Source organism: Hemitrygon akajei, chromosome 16 (genome assembly GCF_048418815.1).
Source record: "Hemitrygon akajei chromosome 16, sHemAka1.3, whole genome shotgun sequence".
Taxonomy (NCBI): Eukaryota; Metazoa; Chordata; class Chondrichthyes; order Myliobatiformes; family Dasyatidae; genus Hemitrygon; species Hemitrygon akajei.
Window position 1 is genome coordinate 70,126,127 of NC_133139.1, and position 23,829 is coordinate 70,149,955.

Below are 23,829 nucleotides of genomic sequence, written 5' to 3' on the forward strand. Positions count from 1 at the left end.
TGTTATGAATATTTTGAAGAATATGCAGTATTAATGTTTTATTATTTTACAACATTGAATCACAGAGGATTTAATTTGGCTTTTTTGACATTAATCAACAGAAAAAGACTCTTTCATGTCAAAGTGAAAACAGATCTCCACAAAGTGATCTAAATTAATTAAAAATAGAAAACACAGAATAATTGATTGCAAAAGTATTTACCCCCTTTAATATGACACTCCAAATCATCACTGGTGCAGCCAATGGTTTTACAAGTCACATAACTAGTTAAATGGAGATCTGTTTTTTGAGGCCTGTGTGCGGCCAAGGTGCTTCAGCTGACTGTAGTAAAAATAGACCTATATCTGAAAGTTTCAACTGCTGGTGAGTCAGTATCCTGGCTAAAACTAAACCTTGAGGACAAAAGAACTCTCCAAGCTATTCCATGAAAAGGTTATTGAAAAGCACAAGTCAGGAGATGGATACGAGAAAATTTCCAAGTCACTGAATATCCTTTGGAATACAGATAAGTCAATCATCATGAAATGAAAAGAATATGGCACAGCTGTAAATCTGCCCAGAGCAGGCTGTCCTCAAAAACTGAGTGACTGTGCAAGAAGGGGACTAGTGAGGGAGGCCACCAAGAGACCTATGACAACACTGGAGGAGTTACAAGCTTCCAGTGGCTGAGATGGGAGGGACTGCGCAAACAACAACTGTTGCTGGGAGCTTCACCAGTCACAGCTTTATGGCAAAGAAATGTGTTTTTTTTTGACAAGGTGCCACACATGAGGCTGCTTACCAAGTTAAGAGCCCATGGTATTACAGGAAAGTGACTAACATGGTTAGAGCATTGGCTGGTTGGTAGGAGGCAGCGAGTGGGAATAAAAGGATTCTTTGTCTGGTTGGCTACCAGTGACTAATGATGTTCCGCAGGGATCGGTGTTGGGACCGTTTCTTTTTAAGCTGTACATAATGATTTAGATGATGGAATAGATGGCTTTGTTGCCAAGTTTTCAGATGATATGAAGATGAGCAGAGGGGCAGGTAGTGTTGACGAAACAGGTAGGATGCAGAAGGACTCAGACAGATTACCCTTAAATATTTGGATGGAGGAGTGGAGTTACTGACACTACTGTTTATATCCATTATAATATAATAGCCCAGCTTTGTTTAGTTTAGTTTGCAAGTTAGTTAGTTTTTATTTATATATTTCTTTAAATTCGGGGGTTTTTCTTTCTACTATGCAAATACAGTATGAGTTTGGGAGGTTTAGTACATCTGTGTTATCAATAGTTTATACTTGTATATACTGCTTTTTTTAACGATGTATTCCCAATCTCTCTGTATTTCTATTGTTATTATGATTTGTTTGGAAATCAATAAAAAGATTTAAAAAGAAAAGATGTGCTGGCATTGGGGAGGGTCCAGAGGAGGTTCACAAGGATGATTCCAGGAATGAAAGGGTTATCATACGAGGAACTGAATTTGAAAAGGGCTGTTCACTCATGATCCCCATGCAATCTGACAGAGCCTGAGCAGTTTCATAAAGAAGAATGGGGAAAAGCAGCAGTGTCCAGATGTGCAAAGCTGATAGCGACCTATCCACACAGACTCAAGGCTGTAATTGCTACGAAAGATGCAGCTAGTACATACTGACTTGAAGGGGGTGAGTAATTATGCAATCAATTATTTTGTGCTTAATACATTGTAATAAATTTAGACCAGTTTGTAGAAATTTGTTCCACTTTGACATGAAAGAGTCAAAAAAGCCAAATTAAATCCACTGTTGTAAAACAATATAATGTCTATATTGTATTGGTGTAATACAATATTGTAAAACAATAAAAAATGATAACTTCCAAGGAGGGTGGATACATTTTATAGGCATTGTTCATCCCATTAATGTACCAAGTGTACCCCTTGCCAGTGATATCTATACCCCACAAACAAACAAAACAATTATGGGAGCTTGCAATGCACAACTTGGCTGCTGAGTTCCCACGATCACCCCATCCCTGACATATTTAGTTGTTCCCCTCCTCCCCTTCTTACCCCATTCCTGACATATTTAGTTGTGCCCCTCCTCCCCTTCTTACCCCATCCCTGACATATTTAGTTGTGCCCCTCCTCCCCTTCTTACCCCATCCCTGACATATTTAGTTGTTTGCCTGTTCTCCATCTCCCTCTGGTGTGCCCCCCACCTCCTTTCTTTCTCCTGAGGCCTCCCGTCCCATGATCCTTTCCCTTCTCCATCTCTGTATCACTTTCGCCAATCACCTTTCCAGCTCTTAGCTTCATCCCACCTCCTCCGGTCTACTCCTATCATTTCGCATTTCCCCCTCCCCCCACTACTTTCAAATCTCTTACTATCTTTCCTTTCAGTTAGACCTGACGAAGGGTCTCGGCCTGAAACGTCGACAGCGCTTCTCCCTATAGATGCTGCCTGGCCTGCTGTGTTCCACCAGCATTTTGTGTGTGTTGTTTGAATTTCCAGCATCTGCAGAATTCCTCGTGTTTGCTATTTAAATTCAGCTCTCCTCACCTTGGGTAAATTTGCACTAGCAGTCCTTTTACAATAATTTTTTTTTAAAGAAAATTATGTTTCACTGGTTCCTATATTTTTTTCTGGTCTGTGACTGGAAAATCACAACAAACATGTGAGGCGCTTGGAGAAAAGTAAAATCAGGTGTAATTTGATGTGAAGGAGGTATTGAGTCAAGTGCCTCATAGGAATGAGCTTTGGGACAAAGGAGGTAGCTGGGATTCAGGAGGGGAAATTCAGAGGCATTAGGCTGTTGAAGGCCTGGCTTCCAATGGTTGATTGAAACCATTGCTGTAGTGCTCTCAGCTGGGCTGAAGGAGGTTAGAATCAGAATCAGGTTTATTAGCACTGATATATGTCATGAAATTTGTTGTTTTGTGACAGGATACACTGCAAGACATAAAAATAGTTGCAATAATAAATAAATTGGAATAAGATACTGTTCAGGAATTCATAGACCATTTAGATATCTGATGGTGGAGGGGAAGAAGCTGCTCCTAAAATACTGAGTCTTCAGGCTCTTGTACCACCTCCCTGATGGCAGGAATGAGAAGAGGGTGGGGTGAAATAAGATTACAGAAAAATCAAAGGAAGATGGGAAGCTTTAAAATCAAGATGCAGGATAGGAAGTTGTTGAGGACAGGGTGGATGAGTAGCACTTGATGGGGTGGGAAAGCTTTGGAAAACTTCACAGAGGATTGTTCTGGGATGGTTTCCCTTGATTAGGTAGCAGGAGGTGCAGTACAAATGTTGACCTGAAGGTGTCAGTGCAGTCTGAAACCCAGCTGAGGAAAGTGGTTTGTTAAAGAATAGATTTAGGCTCAGGAGTTACAATGACAGATAACACCGTAAGACCACAAGACATAGGAGCAGAATTAGGCCATTCAGCCCATCAAATTTTCAATCATGGCTGATTTATTATCCCTTTCAACCCCATTCACAGACTCAGTTTTTCAACATCAGGGATGTGGATATACCACTTTAGCAGCTGGAAATTTAAATTTAATGTTTTTATTACATAAATGTTAAGCAAAAAGCTGCCATCAATAACACAGGCCATGGCACTGCAGTCTTGTTGGAAAAGCCCAACTGATTCAGCAACACCGCTTGAGAAACGAAGTCTACCGTCCTTACCAAGCTGTGACCTGTACTGGACTCCAGTACCACAGTGACGTGCTTGACTTGTATCTGACCTCTCAAATGGCCCGGTGAGCCATTCAGCTCAAGGGGTGGGATTAAAAATGCAGGCATTGCCACCGTTGGGCAGAATGCATTGCCTGGGGAGTGACAGGGAGGCTAATCCATTTTACTCATCCTTCGCTTCTCGGGGGGGGGGGGGGGGGCTTGTACCTGATTATGAGAAATGTTTGGGTTTCTTGCAGCAAGTGTTGGAATCTCTCAGCTATCTATAAGGCGTGGACCTAGACTTCTGAGGTTGAGGGAGCGGAACTGTTCCAGAGCAATGGCCTTTCCACCTTAAAATCTCTCCTGCGCTGGTTTCTTGATGCAGTTCATAACAACAGACTGCACAAATCCAACCGTCATTATCAGATACAACGGACAATCACTGGTATAATGTCATTGGGTCAAAGGGCCTGTTTCCATGTTGCGTGACGATAACTTGCTCAAAGAAACAAGGGGAATGCTTCAGTGTCTGCCTCTGATGGGAGTTTTGGAACCGAATGTGCAAGAAGCATCTGTTTTGCAGAAGGGACATTTTCTCTCACTCATTTGGGGTCTGCTGATTGGAGGAGTTTGAGCAAAAGCTGTTCACCAGCTCCCAATCTTGGGCTGACCCCTCACCAAAACCAGCGTGTGGCAGCCGGGTCTGATGGCGCAGCCCCAACCTGCTCTTGTGGCTTGGTGACTGCAGGGCCAGGCAGTCAGTGGCACATCTGGCGAGGCTGCTTCACCGCTCCAGTGAGCCAGGTTCAATCCTGCCCTCAGGGCTCGAGACCAAGTTTGCACAGAGCATAATTGCAATGAAAATTAGCTTTCTGCAGCAGCAGAGTACATTACTAACATGATAAACTAAGTTAAATAAACTTAAATTAAGATAAATCATATTTAACTAATGCAGCAAAATAAATATAACACCACCAGTGTAAGCTGAGAGAGAGAAAAAAGGAAATAAAGACCGAGGTAGAATTAAGGCTTTGCAGATCAGTTCAGTGGGGAAGGAGATGTCATTCAACTTTGAGGTGTGGGTTTTTAGGCTGCTGATGACTGTATTGAGAAGAGGGGGCTTTCTGTGTAGAGTTTGATTGTTCCCCCTGTGACTTTGTGGGCTTCTGTTGGGTGCCCCAGTTCCTGTGGAGCGGCACGGTAGCATAGAGGTTAGCGTAACACTATTACAGCACCAGCAATCCACTGCTTTCTGTAAGGAGTTTGCACGTTCTCTGTGTGACTATGCGGGTTTGCGTCGGGTGCTCCATTTTCCACGGGCAGCGTGTTAGCCGAGTGATTAGCACAATGTTATTACAGCGCCAGGGACCTGGATTCAGTTCTGTAAGGAGCTTGCATGTTCTCCCCATGACCATGAGGGTTCTCTCTAAGTGCTGTGATTTCCTTCCACATTCCAAAGACATGTGGGTTAGGGCTAGCGAGCTTTGGGCAAACTACGTTGGTGCAGGAAGCTGGCCCAGCACAATATTCATTGATTTGATGTTATGCAAATGCCACATGTGACAAATAAAACTAATCTTTATCTTTTACCTTTGTTCTCACATCCAAAATTGAAGCTGGTATCGAGTCAATGAGCTGAATGGCCTCCTTTATATCATAAGATATAAAACTTCAGATTAATGGACACTCCACTGCCCTGGCATCGCACACTTGTTATCTCAACTCCCGTGGGGTTACAGGGAAGCGAGCAGGGGATCTGATCTATGTAAAATACCTTAATAAAGCGGGGGGAGCAGGAGGAAAACTGGCGAATTTCTACTGGCTCATCTTCGTTGGTGTCGTCCTCATCGTAGGAATTCACATGGTGATATCGATCAGAGCGAGCTACGCAGATAGCGGTTAGAGAGGGAGAGAGAGAGAGAGAAAGAACGAGAGGTTAGAGGGAGAAGAGACAGGGTTAGAGAGGTAGCAGGAGAGGAGATCACAAGAGAGACCGGGAAGGGAGAGGAAAGAGGAGGGGTACGGGTTAGATCAAAAGGAGAGTGAGAAGCAGAAATAGAGAGGAAAGGAGTGGAGGAGAGGAGACAGAGGAAAGGGGTAAAAAGTACAAAACTCTGGAAGAACTCAGCAGCTCAGGCAGCATCAAAAAAGAGGAATTAAAGAGTCAGTGTTTCAGGCCGAGACCCTTCATCAGGACTGGAGTGGGAGAGGGAAAGAGGGGGAAAGAGAGATGCAAAGCAGAGATAAAAAAGGAGAGAGGGAAGTAAGAAGAAACGGAAGATCAGCGAGGGAAAGAAGATTGCATGACAGGATGGGGGCGAGAAAGAGGACAGAGTGATATTGAAAATACAGAGAAAGGAAAGAAGGGTGTAGAGCTAAAAGGGATAGGAGAGTAGATTGACAGCTGGGGTGAAATCCTCCATTCTCCCACCAGCCCCACCCTGCCCAATATTTCCCAGATTCTTTACAGCAATCCTCCCCATCATGCTCCAGCTCTCCCAGCTGCCTCACAGAAGCTGGAGCCGTACTGAGAACGGTTATGGAAAAACAACGCTCTCCTCCTTGTAGGTGAAGTGAGTCTCTTCGCCCACACACTAAATCTCTCTGAGCAGAACAGTGGCCCCAAGATCAGTGTTGCCAGGTATTAACAAAATCTCAAAGCATTTACATGATCCGGCCTCAGCATCCCTTCCTCCACCTCCATCCCTCCCCTCTGCCCTTGGAAAAGATACTTGCTATCAAAGTAACTGGTGTCTTCCTCGGATTCCAGGTGTGGTATGAATTCAGCCTTCTGTCGCAACAAGCTATTCCAGTCCAGGTCTTTGAAGAAACTGTGTTGTTTCACCTCATAGGTGCCTCCTAGAGAGAGAGAACAAGGCTGTGATTAGGACAACAGGGCATCAATTATTCCTGGTCTTTGGAATCGAGGTATGCAAACCACGACCTTATCTCGGTGACTCTCCAGGGAGATGCTTAGAGGGATGTAAAGGACCAAACCTATGAGAGATGGGGTCAGTCACCTTCAGCTCTGGCTCCATTACACAATTGTTAATCAAAATTACCGATGAAAATAACTCAATGAATGAAGTAATACGATAGGGCGATTCCAGACAGCTGCAGCTATTGATTTTAAACAAATATGCCATCTCTTTTATTCTACTGCTCAGCTTCCTTATACAGCTCTCTTAAAATGCATTTTCTGAAACCTTCGAGCCATGCAGCTCAAGAACACGTGTTGCATTTGTGGGTTCTCCCCATGACTGCAAGGGTTTCCTCCCGCAGCTCAAAGCTGCACACATTGGTTGGGTAATTGGCCCAAGTGTCAAGGGGAGTGATAAATTCTGGGGTGACAGGTGGGAGTTGGAGGTAAGGCGGGGACATTACAAAACTGGGATTAATCTAGGATTAACATGAATGAGTGGTTGATGGTCAGTGCAGAGTCGTCGGATCGAAGGGCCTGTTTCTAATATAGGGAATAGGGGTGTACATATGTTGGAGCTCAGTTTGATGTTCGTAAGGTCAGAACCAAAACAACTATGATGCACGGGCTAAAAAGAATAAATAAAGCTCGAGGAACTTAGCAGGCCAGGAGGCATCTATGGAGGGTAATGGGTAGTTGACCTTTCGGTCAAGACCCTTCATCAGTCCAGATGAGGAGCTCCAACCCAAAGCTCTGACTGTGCACTTCCCTCCACAGGTGCTGCCTGATCTGCAGAGGTCCTCCAGCTCCAAGTTGCTCCAGGTTCCAGAATCTGCAGTTTCCTGTGTCTCCATGGCAGTCACCCGGGTCATCCCCTTGCTTTCCAGAGCACACATGGTTGGTGTTCTGTACGATGTTTATCGCTAAAACAGATGATTTGCCCATCGACACATTGCGGGAGTTTACTGTGCACTTAATAAAGCTGCAATTTCACCCCAAAGATACTTAATTTACTAATCCTAGCGAGAAAATGAATCTCAGATTTGTATGGTACATGGTGACATTTACGCACTTCGATAATACATTTATTTTTTACTTAATTGGGTGTAAAAAGCCGAGAGGTCCTGAGGTTGTGCAAGAGGTGATAGAAGTCCAACTTCCTTCCTTCAAGAAATAAACCAATATTTCAACAGGGCGAGTGTCATCTCCAGCACTCACTGAGAATGTTAAAAATAGCATGTGTTAGTTCCCACTCATTTAATAGCCTTTAAATCTCAAGCACTGCAAGGAATAAACTTCACAAATGTAATAGTTTATTTCCTCGACACTTTCTCTTTAGAATTCTCCAAATTGGGACTCCTTCTGCTTTTTAATTTACAGCGTGCTGCCTTGTACACTTTGAGCTCAGTGGAGGACAAGGGATTTCTAATTCTGTCCCTTGTGTCTCCTTTATTAACTTACTTGATATTCTTCCTCTTCAAAGTACCTATAACATCGCCATATTGCAACCCTGAGATTCATTTTCTTGTGGGCATACTCAATAAACCCATAATAGAATCAATGAAAGACTGCACCAAGTTGGGCATTCAACCAGGTGCAAAAGACTCAAACTGTGCAGATACAAAAGGAAAGAAACAATAATTAAAAAGCAATACATATTAAAAACATCAGATGAAGAATCCTTGAAAGTAAGTCCATAGGTTTGTCACAATGCTATGGACCGTGGTAACATTTCAATGATTAAGTGAATTTGAGTTAAGTTATCCCCTTTGGGTCAAGAGCTTGATGATTGAGAGGTAATAACTGCTCCCGAACCCGGTGGTGAGAGTCCTGAGGCTCCTGATGGCAGCTGTGAGAAGACAGCATGTCGTGGGTGGTGGGGGTCCCTGATGATGGATGCCGCTTTCCTGTGACCATGTTTCATATAAACGTGCTCGATGGTTTCCTCTTTCCTTGCCCCCAGGCTCTTACTAGCACGAGGCAGCTTATTTCTAGGCTGCCTAGTGGCTGTCTTAAGTTGGTTCCTCTGACTGTTGTAATGGGTTTCCCCAGTGCAGTGCATAAAGTTATGAGTAGCACAGATAGGGCTGACAGCAGTAAACTTCTCTCCAGAGGAAAGGTATCATTAATGAGTGAGCTCAGCCTTGGAGTAAGGAGGTTTCAAGAAGATATGAGGAATGTGTTCTCTCTAGATGCTGGGTGGGGTTTGGACTGCCTGGAGGGGTGGTGGAGGAAGAGTGTCACATTTAAGAAGCATCTAGACGAAGACCTGAATCTCCAGGGAAGAGTGGACTACAGACCGAGTGTCGGTAAGTGGCATTAGTACAGGCGGATGCTTGATGGTTAGAGGAATCAGATTCAGATTCATTTATTTATCACGTACATCACCTAGACTCTGGACGTCCATGTCATTGACCTTTGGGTGTGGAGTAATGAGGAGACTAGTCTCCAGCCTGACCTCTAACTCCTCCACATCCCTGTCCCTAAACCCTAACATGAACCCCTCTTCAACATCCCTGTCCCTGAAGCCATCCCTCCAAACTTAAAAGCTGAGCCATGACCTCGATAGAGACTGCAGCTCAACACCACCTTGACCAGAAGCAAGCAGCTGCTTGCATGCTGTCAGATTCCATGGTTACAAGAGCACTGCTTTACTCTCCAGGAGCTGACGGGAGCCCTGATCCTATCAAACATTTCTCAGCTTACAGTTCTCTGAGATAAACAGTCATTTCCAGATAAATGACCCATTTATTCAATTAAAATACTGAACTGGTCACATCAGGATAATGCTTCCACCTCAATTGACATTAACATAATAATTAACAATCTGAGCTTCTCTTTGCTTCATCTTATTTAAGGTAATCTCAGCAATTCAGTCTGAACAGACCCACTTAACAAAATCTATACTGTAACGAAAGTGATTAGATTTGAGAATTGTTTTGAATCCATCAATGAAATTTGGCAGTGGAAGAGCCGTGTTTAATGTGATCAGCTGGCAATTGTCAAATGTGTCATGTTCGAGGCCGGCCGATTAGGGAAGCGCACAGAGAAGGCAAACAGCTGCAAACCCATAAATGGAAGCAACGATCCATCTGCCTGGGGTAAAATGTCAGTGGACAGGCGCGAGCAAAAACTTTTTAAAAGTGAAAATGCTGGGAATCTGAAATGAAAGCAGAACGTGCTGGGAAGATTCAGATGCGTGAATGGGTGGGGCTGTTACTGGCATTTATGGCCCTTCCTCAACTGCCCATGAGAAGACGGTGGTGAGCTGTCTTCCGGAACTGTTGCTTTCCTTCAGGTGAAGGTGCGAGATAGAAGTTAATTCAACAGCAGGTGACTTGAGGCTTGGCAGAGTTGGGTGAATAGGAGGACTTAACCGAGTTGTGAAACTCAGCTCAGACTTGTCATATATAACAATGTAGGTTTTGACTCAGAATGCTGTTTCTGAGAGGGACAGGATTTGCGAGGTAATTGGACAGAAAGCATTGGTGTCGGGTTTCAGAATCAAGTTTATTATCTCTGACTTACACTGAGTAGCTGCTCTATTAGGTACCTCATTTACCTAATGAAGTGCCTCCCAGTGTATGTAGGCAGTCTTCTGCTGCTGTGGCCCACCCACTTCAAGCTTCGACGTGTTGTGCATTCAGAGATCCTCTTCTGCATTGTTGTAGCACGTGGTCATTTGAGTTACTTCCTGTCAGCTTGAGCCAGTCTGGCCACTCTCCTCTGACCGCTCTCATTAGCGAGACATTTTCACTGGCAGTCAGTGGCTTTTTTTGTTTCCCGCACCACTCTCTGTAAACTCTGGAGACTGTTGTGAACGAAAATCCCAGGAGATCAGCAGCTTCTGAGAGACTCAAACCACCCCGTCTGGCACCAACAATCATGCTGCCACATGACTGACTGATTAGATATTTTCATTAACAAGTAGGTGTATAGGTGTATGACTAATTTGGCCATTGAGTGTATGCTGTAAAATGTGTTGTTTTGAGGCAGTAATTCAGTCCTTAAAGTTGTTATAGCTGGGGGTGGTAATGGGGACAAGCTTCCACTACCTATTAAATGCTCCCAATGGCATGCGCCTCAAATAGCCTCTGACAACCAAGTCCAGCTCCTGGCCTTCATAGGTGGCTTAGCTACTAAGCCTGGCAGAACTGACAGGAGAAGGGGCAAAGGCGGGTTACTGGCCCCTTAGGACTAGTCGCTTTGGGCAGATAGGGCTTGTCAGCCATGGTTGGCTGCTCACCTAGAAGGAAGACTCTGATCTCAAACCTCAACTGCCTTGCGGCTATACCCAACTCATGGGGTAGGCTTCGGGAATAAACCTCCAAAGGAAAAATCTGGAGCTGGAATCCCTAAGGCAGTCCAACGCTGACTGGCAACTCCTGCAACGCTGCTGGTACCAAACTGTATCGGTCTCTGCCGTTCCTTTGGGTTCATCAGCTGCGTGGAGAGTGGGAGCTTGCTGCCTGAGAAACACCTCGCTCCATATCGTACTGCCCTGGCTCGCATGTCTAGACAGCGAGAATGCAACAACCATGGTCCATCCTGACTGACGGAGGCCTCACTTACTCATTCACAGTGAAATACATGAAATATACTATAAATTACAATAAATAATCATTTGGAGGTGACATTTATCCATGACATGCAGTATGATGGTACCAGAGGGCCAAGGGAGCTGGTGATGAGCTATACAACTTAATGTTTGCTTTATATTTATTTATTTATTAAGCGATACAGCGCAGAACCAACGAGCAGCACTGCCTAGCAACCCACCGATTTAACCCTAGCCTAGTCATAGGACAATCTACAACGACCAATTAACCTACTAGCCGGCACAGCTTTGGAATGCGGACTTCACCTGGAGTGCCCAGAGGAAACCCTTGCACTCACAGGAAGGGCGTGCAAACTTCTTATAGACGGTGTTGGAATTGTGGTCCGAATTCTGACGTACCCGAGCTGCAACAGTGTCACGCTAACCACACTATGTGATGCCCCATGTTGTATTTTTAGATGGTGTAAATTAGGGAGCGCTTCAGATAAGGAGAAGTGGGTAATAAATCCTCTGTGGGGAAGCCCCAATGATAATGTTCCAAGAGAAGGAAGAGGAGCTGGATCTCCCTTTTGGTAGAAGCACGGGAATGTGGACTTTTGACAGAGGATGTTATGGCCGACTCTTATCAAGGAGGACGTGGTGGGAAACTGTGAATGGAGCTACTTTCACTCCATAGAAAATCTGATTGGCGGGATTCCAATGTGGGAGTTCCTGAGCTTCTTAGCGTGGAATTGAGGGCAGCATGTCAAGGAGAACAAAGGGAGATAGGGAGACGGGTTTGAATTTATGTCCTGCGTGCAATAAAAAGGAGACGCAAGAGTCTGAGATTCTGGCGTCTGCAGCAACAAACAATCTGCTGGAGGAACTCAGAAGGTTAAATAGCATCTGTGGGATATTTCGGGCTATAATATTTTGGGTTGAAATATTGAAAATTCCTTTTCTCCCACAGATGCTGCTTGACCCACTCAGTTCCTCCAGTCAATTATCTGTTGCGATAGGAAAAGAAGGTTTGTAAATGATTTCAATTGTCAGCATTACTCACACCAGGAAATCACAGTATGTGTCCCAGTTAGGAATAAGCTGAACAGGACCCTGCCTTTTTTACTAAAGAAAAGAGTTACAAAGCTTCCAAAATGTCTTGATATTGAAGATCAACGTTGATCATGTTGAATGGTGGAGCAAGCGACTGAATGACCAACTACTTCCAGGCATCTGGGTTTCCAATCTCAGACTCAAAGGATAACAACTGAGCAGGAGGCATATGGGAGAGAAAGGCCAAACCACCAGAACGTCTCCAATAAATGATCCCACCAACAAACACGGTTGCCTACCTGTTCCCAGGCGGTCCAATGGGTTTGGCTGTAGGAGGCTGGAGATAAGGTTCTGGGCGTCAGCAGGGAGGGCCTCATCTCCATCAGGCCACATGATGTCATCTGGAAACAGAAGATGGCTTTCAATCAGACAGACTCGGCTACTGATGGTCTTTAATTATAATCCCGTCAAATGTTTGCTAACTCTTTCGACCAAATCTCACACCACCATTTCTTGTTCAAACAATGTGTGTGTACTTGATACCCTATTAAACAACTGACCTTTCTGAATGCCTCTGGTTTACACAACTGCCAAGTTTATTGCACCTAATCTCCCAGGCTGCTGACTGATGGTTATATCTGGAATGTGTCTCTGACCCAGACCAGGTGAAGGAGGGCGAATTCTGGGGCAACAAGCAATCCACTGGAGGAACTCAGTGGGTTGAGCAACATCTGCGGGAGAAGGGACTGTCGACACTTTGGGCTGAAATCCTCCATCAAGACTCAAAGGTTCCAGGATGGGGTGACTCTGGAGGTGGTGGAGGGATTAGATAGGAAACTGAGTTGTGATCTAATGGCAGAGAAGATACTGGGGCATTTTAAAAGAGGACAAGCTAGTTGCAAGGTTAATTTATATTACATAGTTTAAATATACCCTTTCTCCGAGATGGCGGGCATTGAAACCCTTATTCTGACATGTTGCTCCATGGCCTCCTCTGCTGTCATGGTGAGGCCACACTCCGGTTGGAAGAACAACACCTCAAATTCCATCTGGATGGCATAAATGTCACTTTCTCGAACTTCTGGTAATTCCTCCCCCTTCTCCCTTTTTCCATGCCCCATTCTGGCCACCCTCCCACTCCTTTTCTTCTCCTCACTTGCCCATTACCTCCCACTGGTGCCCCTCCTCCTCCCTTTTCTCCCATGGTCTATTGCCCTCTCCTATCATATTCCTTCTTCTTCTTCAGAGCTTCACCTCTTTCACCGCCAGCAGATTCATCCCCTCCCCACCCACTCACCTTCCTCCTTAACTGGTCTCACGTGTCACCTGCTCATTTGAACTCCTCCCCACCCCGCAGCTTCAGGCTTCTGCCCCCGTCCCTTCCAGTGCTGATAAAACCTAAAACTTTCAAAGTGCATTTATTATCAAAACGTGTACACAGAATACAACTCTGAAATTCGTCCTCCCACAGGCAGCCTCGGAACAAAGAATTCCTTCTATAGTTGATGCTTGACTCACTGAGTTCCTCCAGCGGTTTCTGTCTGTTGGTATTTCACTGCTATTTGGAGGAGATGTGATGCCCTCACCAAGGAAACAGAGCAGATGCAACACCTCTCCAAGGATTGTACTCTCAATCATCTTAGGAGGGCCAAGTTGTCTGACACCCCAGGGTGCACAGGACCAGTTTCCATGCCTTAGCTCCGCATCAATAATTGATGAGCTGTAGGGGTTTTGCCAAGGGTCCAGCACAAATTATCCACCATTGTTCCTGTACCAAAAAAGAGCAAGGTAACATGCCTCAACGACTGGCGTCCAGTCACACTCCCCTCAATAATAAGCAGATGCTTTGAGAGGCTGGTCAAGGATTACATTGGCAGCTTGCTGCCACCCAAACTGGACCCCCTACAATCCACATACCGACACAACCGATCGACAGACGACACAATAGCCACAGCTCTACACACCGTCCTTACACATCTGGAGAAGAAGGATGCTTATGTGAGAATGCTGTCCTTGGACTACAGTTCAGCATTCAACACCATAGTTCCATCCAGGCTCGACAAGAAGCTCAGAGACCTCGGCCTTCACCCTGCCTTGTGCAGCTGGATCCTGGACTTCCTGTCAGATCGCCAGCAGGTTGTAAGAGTGGGCTCCCTCACCACAAACCCTCTGACTCTTAATACAGGAGCCCCTCAGGGCTGCATACTGAGTCCCCTCCTTTACTCCCTGTATACCCATGACTGTATCGCCAACCACAGCTCCAATTTGCTAATTAAATTTGCCGACAACACTACATTGATTGGCCTTATTAGCCTACAGGGAAGAAGTCATCTCTCTGACACTGTAGTGTCAAGAAAACAACCTGTCCCTCAATGTCGCAAAAACAATGGAGCTGGTTGTGGATTACAGGAGGAATAGAGACAGGCTAACCCCTATTGACATCAACGGATCTGGGATTAAGAGGGCAAACAGCTTCAGGTTCCTCAGCATCCACATCACCGAGGACCTAATGTGGTCTGTACACACCAGCTGTGTGGTGAAAAAGGCACAACAGTGCCTCTTTCATCTCAGACGGTTGAGGACATTTGGTATGGGCCCCCAAATCCTAAGAAATTTCTACAGGGGCACAACTGAGAGCATCCTGACTGGCTGCATCACTGCCTGGTATGGGAACTGTACCTCCCTCAATCGCAGGACTCTGCAGAGAGTGGTGCGGACAGCCCAGCATATCGGTAGTTGTGAACTTCCCATGATTCTGGACATTTACAAGGATAGGTGTGTAAAAATGGCCCATAGGATCATTGGGAACCCAAGTCATGCCAACCACAATCTATTCCAGCTGCTATGATCCGGGAAGCGGTACCGCAGCACAAAAGCCAGGACCAACAGGCTCCGGGACAGCTTCTCCCACCAGGCCATCAGACTGATGAACTCACGTTGATTTGAGTGTACTCTATATTACACTGACTGTTCTATTTATTATAAATTACTATGATTGCACATGGCACGTTTAGATGGAGACGTAATGTAAAATTTTTATTCCTCATGTATGTGAAGGATGTAAGAAATAAAGTCAATTCAAGTCAATTCAAAATTTAGAAAGGACTTCAAGAAATTCACTGAAGATCAAACAAAAGCTCCTTGATTTCAGAATCAGGATCAGGTTTAATATCACCGGTATATGTCGTGAAATTTGTTGTCATGCAGCAGCAATACATTGCAGCAAATTAATAAGTAGTGCAAAAAAGTAGTGAGGTAGCATTCACGGGTTCAATATCCATTTAAATATCTGACAGCAGAGGAAAAGAAGCTGCTCTTGAATCATTGAGTGTGTGCCTTCAGGATCCTGTACCTCCTCCCTGATGGGAGCAATGAGAATGGAGCGTGTCCTGGGTGATTGGGGTCCATAATGATGGATGCCACCTTTTTTTTGAGGCACCATGCCTTGAAGACGTCCTGGACGCTGGGGAGGCTAGTGCCCAAGATGGAGCTGACTAAGTCTGCCACCTTCTGCAGCTGAGTTCAATCCTGTGCAGTGCCCCATCCCCCATACCAGACGGTGATGCAGCCGGTTAGAATGCTCTCCACGGTACATCTGTAGAAACTTGCTCGCCTATGCTGGCATACCAAATCCCCTCAAACTCTCGTCTGTAGCACAACCATCAGGCTGCTGAACCGGCGAGGATAACCTCACTCACTTAAATCTGAACGGATTTCAAACCTACAGACTCACTTTTCAAGGACTTTACAATTCATGTCGTCGGTATTATTTATTTATTTATTATTTGCACTATTTGTCTTCTTTTTCACATTGGTTCTCAGTCTTTGCTTAGTATAGCTTTTCAGGAGCTCTGTTGTTTTCCTTTGATTTTCCTGTGAATGCCTGAAGAAATTGAATGTCAAGGCAGTGTATGTTTTTAGAAAATAGATTTACTTTGTACTCTGGTGATCCTACATTGGCTTCCAACTACAGGAAAGGCATAAGCGGAGGTAGTGACTTCATTATGACTGAGAACAACACACACAAAATGCTGGTGGAACACAGCAGGCCAGGCAGCATCTATAAGGAGAAGGACTGTCGACGTTTCGGGCCGAGACCCTTTAGTGTGTTGTTTGAATTTCCACCATCTGCAGATTTCCTCGTGTTTGCTCATTATGACTGAGGCTGTCTGCAAGAAGGGTCAGAGCAGTCTCTATTTCCTGAGGAGAATGAGGTCCTTTAACATCTGCCGGACGATGCTGAGGACATTCTACGAGTCTGTGGTGGCCAGTGCTATCATGTTTGCTGTTGTGTGCTGGGGCAGCAGGCCGAGGGTAGCAGACACCAACAGAATCAACAAACTCATTCGTAAGGCCAGTGATGTTGTTGGGGTGGAACTGGACTCTCTGACGGTGGTGTCTGAAAAGAGGATGTTGTCCAAGTTGCATGCCATCTTGGACAATGTCTCCCGTCCACTCCATAACGTACTGGTTAGGCACAGGAGTACATTCAGCCAGAGACTCATTCCACCGAGATGCAACACTGAGCATCATAGGAAGTCATTCCTGCCTGTAGCCATCAAACTTTACAACACCTCCCTCAGAGTGTCAGACACCCTGAGCCAATAGGCTGGTCCTGGACTTACACTTGGCATAATTTACCTATTATTATTTAATTATTTATGGTTTTATATTGCTATATTTTTACACTATTCTTGGTTGGTGCGACTGTAACAAAAACCAATTTCCCTCGGGATCAATAAAGTATGTCTGTCTGTCTGTCATTATCAAGTTTTGCAGCTTCATTGGGAAGAACGGCCAGGATATCCTTCCCTAACACAGTTTTGTATGTTCTGCCCTTGCTCTGTGCCACTTGCCCCTCCCTCTGTGCTGATGGCTCAGCTCACTAACTTCTCCCACATAATTACAGGAAAGGTGTTCCCATCAGGGGCCAGGAGGTGCAGGGTTAAAAGTTTGCGCAAAAGATGAATGGGGGGTGTAAGGAAAGAAATGAGACAGATTATAACCTAAAACTCAGTAGCCATTGGGGTACAAACAAGAGAAAGTCTGCAGATGCTGGAAATTCAAGCAACACACACAAAATGCTGATGGAACGCAGCAGGCCAGGCAGCAACTATAGGAAGAAGTACTTTTGGTTAGTCCGGACGAAGGGTCTCGGCCCGAAACATTGACTGTGCTTCTTCCTATAGATGCTGCCTGGCCTGCTGCATTCCACTAGCATTTTGTGTGCATTGAAGGAACTCAGCAGGCCAGGCAGCATCTATGGAAAAAAGTACAGTCAATGTTTCGGGCTGAAACCTTTCGGCAGGACTTGGGGAAGAAAAGCTGAGGAGTAGATTTAAAAGGTAGGGGGGAGGGGAGAGAGAACCATCAGGAGATAGGTGAAACCTGGAGGGGGACAGATGAAGTAAAGAGCTGGGAAGTTGATTGGTGAGATGTGGTGAGAGGGAGAAGGGGATGGGAAATGGAGGGGTGGGTTTGGGGGGCATTACTGGAAGTTTCAGAAATCAATGTTCATGACATCAGGTTGGAGCTACCCAAACGGAATACAAGGTGTTGTTCCTCCAACCTGAGTGTGGCCTCATCACGACAGTGGAGGAGGCCATGGATGGACGTATCAGAATAGGAATGGGAAGTTGAATTAAAATGGGAGATCTGGGAGATGAAGCTTGTTCTGGCGGACGTAGTGTAGATGCTTGGCGAAGCGGTCTCCCAATCTATGTCGGGTCTCACAGACGTAAAGGAGGCTACACCGGGAGCCCCGAACACAATGATCCCAACAGACTCACAGGTGAAGCGTCACCTCATCAGGAAGGACCGTTTAGGGCCCTAGATGGTGAGAGAGGAGTTGTAGGGGCAGGTGTGGCACTTGTTCCGCTCGCAAGGATAAGTGCCTGGAGGGAGATCTGTGGGGAGGGACAAATGGACAAGGGAGTCAGGTAGGGGGCGATCCCTGTGGAAAGCATAAAGTGGGGGGGGGAGGGAAGGATGTGCTTGGTGGGGGGATCTCGGAGCTGGTGGAAGTTTCGGAGAATTATGTGCTGGACGTGGAGTCTGGTGGGGCGGTAGGTGAGGACAAGAGGAACCCTATCCATTGGGGTGGTGGAAACAGTGAATCAGGACCTTCAAAATGGATTTGGAAAGATATTTAACAAGAGAATAATCCGCAGAGCTGTAAGATAAAAGGGTTTGTTGGGGTGGGGGAGACAGATGGAATTGTTCAACTAGGAGCTAGCATAGAACTGTTGGTCTGAATGGCCTCATTCTGTACTATACTAATTCTTCAGATTGAATAAATAATGGGCAACTTGAATCTCTGGTGTAAAATTTGCAGTCAGTGACAAAACAATACTGCTCCCCTTGGACAAATGCCCCCAAGATCTGGTGATCTCACTGTTTACTGCTTTCAGGCACCAACCCCTGGACATCTCTGGCACCCAGCACCAGTGATGTCATCAAACTAGCTGAACAACCAATCACATTAATGTCACAGACAGGAAGCAAGGAAGCTATTTTAGTTGACTTTTCAGTACATCACGCAAAATGCAAAACAAAGACTGGAGCTAAGGGAGTTGAAATATCATAAATAAACTTACATGTATTTTAATTGGATATTTTAAATTAAAAAGAATTAAATTAGACACACCAAATTATGGTTTTAAGGGTCAGATAATTTCCTAAGCAGTTTTTATGGCTTACTGCATCATTATAACCAACTTGGACTTCATATGAATATACATAAGGTTTTCACAATAATTTACAGTGGGACTTGCTTGTAAATATCTGATTCACCACAGCTAGAGTGTAGTCCTTAGACATGCAGACTGGTAGGTTAATTAGCTGCTGTAAATTGCCCCAAGTGTGTAGATGAGGAAGATGATGAAAAAGGACAATTAAAAAAAAGTAGATTAATTGGGTAGCGGGGCAGGGTAGAGATACTATATGACTGTACGTAAGAAGGTGAAAGGTGCTCCTTCCCTCCACAAGCCTGCAGGTCACCCTTGGGGAAAGTGTAGCAACCCCCACTCCTCCCCGATCAAGGTCATGTGAAGCCACAGGAGCAGGTGGGGGATGGTTGTATGTGAGCTGGTGCATATCACAAGGTCCTGGCTATGCAACCACTGACACCAGGCAATCTTTGAATTGTATTGATAACGGCTGGGGTCACCCGTCTTGTAAGGACACCGCGCAGAAGGCGGCGATGGAAAATCTCTTCCGTAGAAAAATTTGCCAAGAACAAACATGGTCATGGAAGGACCATGATTGCTTCCATCATATGGCGCATAATGAACGATCGATTTGTAGAATTGTTGTAAATGGACCATCAATGGTCTACACAGGCTTCTTGGGCCGAAGGACACGTTTCTGCCCTGTATTTTCCTATAGCTCTATGACTTCAGTGTGCGTGAGTGAAGGTGACAAACCCACAGACTCTAAAAGTGTAGATGACTGCTGGGGTTAACTTTGGCATTTATTGTATGTTGGGCACCAGCTGGAGGTGTGAAGGAGGGTCCAATGCTTTTTACCCAACTCCCTCTCCATCTTAACCAGTCACGTAAGGTAGTCCAGCTTACTAATGCCCACACCAATATGGTGCCTCAGGGGGGTGGTTAGACCAAAAGGGTAATTAATCCTTATTTGCGAAATTAACAAACCCTGGAATTAATACTGTACAAGACCCACATGTAGACTTGTCTGCTGAGCTACGTTTTAATCAACTAACACAAACAGAAACATTCAAATAAATAAATTAACTTTAATTAGGGCCTAATTACTAGAAGGTCCTATTAATCATTAGGACCTTGTCAGGGCCTGATCAGAATCATAATCAAAATCACCAGCATATGTCACAAAATTTATTAACTTTGCAGCTGCAATACAATGCCATACATGAATTATAGAAAGAATTATTTACAGTAGGAATATATATATTAAATAATTAAATTAAATAAGTAGTAGACAAAAAAGCATTGAGGTAGTAATCATGGGTTCAATGTCCATTCAGAAATCAGATGGCAAAGGGGAAGAAGCTGTTCCTGAAACATTGAGTATGTGCTTTCAGGCCTCTGTACCTCCTCCCTGATGGTAGCAGAGAGAACAGAGCATGTCCTGGGTGGTGGAGACCTTTCTGAGGCACCGCTCCTTGATGATGTCCTGGATACTATGGAGGCTGGTGCCCATAATGGAACTGACTAATTTTACAATTCTCAGCAGCTTACTTTGACCCTGTGCAGTCGCTACTCTCCACGGTACACCTGAGGAAATTTGCAAGTGTTTTTGGTGACATACCAAATCCCCTCAAACTCCTAAAGAAATACAGCCACTGTTTTTCTTTCATTGATGTGTTGGGTCCAGGTTAGTTCCTCTGAGATATTGCCACCCAGGAACTTGAAATTGCTCACTCTCTCCACTTCTGATCCCTCAATGAAGACTGGCGTGTGTTCCTTCATCTTACCCTTTCTAGTCCACAATTAGTTCTTTGGTCTTACTGACGGTGAGTGCAGGGTTGTTGCTATGACACCACTTAACTAGCTGGTACGTCTCATTTCTGTATGCTCTCTCATCACCATCTGAGATTCTGCCGATGATGTTAACACTTTGTACTCATTGGAGCTTAGAGCTTAGAGGGTGGGAATCTCATTGAAAACTATTGAATATTGGAAGACCGAGATAGACTGGGTGTGGAGAGGGGTGTTTCCTATCACGGGAGAATCTAGGACCAGAGAGCGTAGTCTCAAAAAAGAAGAAAGCACCTTTAGAACAAAGATAAGGAGGAGGGTGGTGAATCTATGGAGTTCATTGCCACAGAAGTCTGTGGAAGCCAAGTCACTGAGTGTATTTAAAGCAGAGGTTAATAGTTTCCTGATTAGTAAGGGCATCAAAGGTTATGAGGAGAATGGAGTTGAGAAGGAAAATAGGTCAGACATGATGGAATGGCTAAGCAGACTTAATAGGCCAAATGGCCTAATAGTGCTCCTATGTCTTATAATCTAAGATCTAATCCCTGATCCAGTGAATTTCAACAGTTGGTCATCCATTAACTAGAAGGGCAGTCATCAAATCAGCTAGAACAGGCAGCGCTTATCACTGAAGGGTCTTTTCACTGGAAGGGCCTATGAATTGGTGGAAATTTGAATCAATAATCATGCATTATGTTCATAAAACTTAAGACAGGGAGGTACAAATGATTTTTTCTCCTTCTGCTTTCATGAGCCACAGAAGCTAACTCTAAAATTCAGGGAGAATATTCCACCAAGGCACTGGGGATAAAATGCACTCAGCGGCCTTGACACTGGGCACAGCACGGAATCCGCCATGGTTTCTGCTGCTGCTGTACTCACCCACTTCAAGGTTCGACGTGCTGAGCATTCAGAGGTGCTCTTTTGCGCACCACTGTTATAATGTGTGGTTGTTTGAGTTTTCACCTTCCTATCAGCTTGAACCAGTCAGGTCATTCTCCTCTAACCTCTCGCATTAACAAGGCATTTTTGCCCACAGAACCGCCTCTCACTGGATACTTTATTGTTTTTCACACCATTCTCTGTAAAATCCAGAACCTGCTGTGGGTGAAAATCCCAGTTCAGCAGTTTCTCAGATACTCACACCACCTCATCTGGCACCAACAATCGTTCCACCGTTCTAAGTCACTTTGATCACATTTCTTCCCAGTTCTGATGTTTGGTTTGAATACCTGAACCTTTTGATCACTCCTGCATGCTTTTATGCACTGAGTTGCTACCACATGATTGGCTGATTAGATATTTGCATTAACGAGCAGGTGTACAGGTGTACCTAATAAAGTGGCCAATGAGTGTATGTTTTTCCTGTTGGTACTTGTTCATGAATAATCCATTCACACAAAAATAATTCATCCAGTCCTAGTTTATAAATCTTCAAAAGAGCAAAATTAGGATAGAGTTGACGATAATTAGTTGGCCAGTGTTCCTTGGTCTATACTTCACTCACACTTGTTTACAGGTTCCAGCAGTAAGCAAATTCCGGACCACAAACTCACCACTGATGACTTGGCCAAAGAGCTCCTCGGGTGTGTCACCAAAAAAGGGCACACAGCCCACCAGGAATTCGTACAGGATGATGCCCATTGCCCACCAGTCAACTGGCTTCCCATAGCCCTGCCGAAGGATGACCTCAGGGGCAATGTACTCTGGAGTTCCACACACCTGCAATCGAAATAACAAGGTTAGCAGGTCCTGAGTAAGCTCCACTGCATTCCTCGACACCCGAACCCGTCCTTGAGTCCCACACTCTGGAATTCATTCCCTAGTTCCAATATCAGCCTTGCCAGAGACCCTCACATCCCACAAAGAGAATGATTAAAAATAGTAAACACTAGTGGACTGGCACATAAAAATAACAGCTGATAAAATGCCAACATATTCTTTATGAACTCCAGTACCTGATAGACATCCCAAAATTGAATACCATGACTATGCAAGATAGAAACTTAGAAAACCTACAGCACAATACAGGCTCTTCAGCCCACAAAGCTGTGCTGAACATGTCCTTACCTTAGAAATTACCTAGGGTTACCCATAGCCCTCTGTTTTTCTGAGCTCCATGTACCTATCCAGGAGTCTCTTAAAAGAGTTTATCGTATCCGCCTTCACCACCATCAGTGGCAGCCCATTCCAAGCACTCACCACTCTCTGCGTAAAAAACTTACCCCTGACATCTCCTTTGTACCCACTTCCAAGCACCTTAAAACTGTGCCCTCTCATGCTAGCCATTTCAGCCCTGGGAAAAAGCCTCTGATTATCCACACGATCAATGACTCTCATCATTTTATATGCTCTATCACAGAGGTGTCGAACTCAATTGCACATGGGGCCAAAACTCAAAGCACACTTTAGGTCGCGGGCCGAACAGGATAAACATTTATTGAACACACTAAAACTAAACATTTTTTGAACATAAATATGAATAAAAACAGACAGGAATATTATTCCAGAAAAAATAAACTAAAACTTTAAATAACTTAAATATTTTGCTCTCCATAAAAATATCTCCTGTCAGTATTATACAAGTTAGAAATATGAGCATGCTGCAAAAAAACCCTGAAAATATAAATAAAATTTGTGCTTTTCAGCAAAAGTTAAAACAACAACAAATCAAAACACTCAGTTTTCTTTGCTCTGTTTTGTCAGAGCTGGATGCTTGGCATCTTTTCTTGGCAATAAGTTCGTTTAGGTTTGGTGTAAGGTTCTGTGTTGTGGAGATTCTCAGGATGGACTGCAGGTGTTCATCAGTGAGACGACTCCTGTGTGATGTTTTGTTAATCTTCATCACTGAGAAAAGCTTCTCACACAGATATGTGCTACCAAACATGCACAAGGTTCGAGCCGCATGTAGACGGAGCTGAGGCATTGCTTCAGGAATGGAGCGAATAAACTGTACGGACCCTGCAGTGTCGTACTTTGCCTTTAGTGTCCCATTACACTGCAGCTCTATCAGCTCCATCTGAATCTGTACAGGTGCAGTTTCCACGTCGACGGCAAATGGGTTGCGAAGCAGCTCGAAATTAATTTTTTGTGCTTCAAAGTCACCAAAGCGCCGTGCGAAGAATAGCGTTGTATACAGCAACAGACGCTTGATGCGGGAATGTTCCCGGGTAGCCTATCGGCAGCTGTTGCGCTGCATTATGGGATCTG

General features: G+C 44.7%; 1 protein-coding gene across 2 annotated transcripts in view; it reads right to left on the reverse strand.

Annotated features, from left to right (window-relative positions):
• Positions 1-23,829, reverse strand: part of LOC140740161 (microtubule-associated serine/threonine-protein kinase 1-like) — a 219,902-nt gene that overhangs the window by 44,437 nt on the left and 151,636 nt on the right. For both annotated transcript variants that reach the window (XM_073069135.1, XM_073069134.1), the window contains 4 exons: positions 22,176-22,341; positions 12,460-12,561; positions 6,387-6,509; positions 5,425-5,534 (listed from right to left, as the gene is read on the reverse strand). In XM_073069135.1, the coding sequence (XP_072925236.1) occupies positions 5,425-5,534; positions 6,387-6,509; positions 12,460-12,561; positions 22,176-22,341 (501 nt within the window). The remainder of the gene's footprint in view (positions 1-5,424; positions 5,535-6,386; positions 6,510-12,459; positions 12,562-22,175; positions 22,342-23,829) is intronic.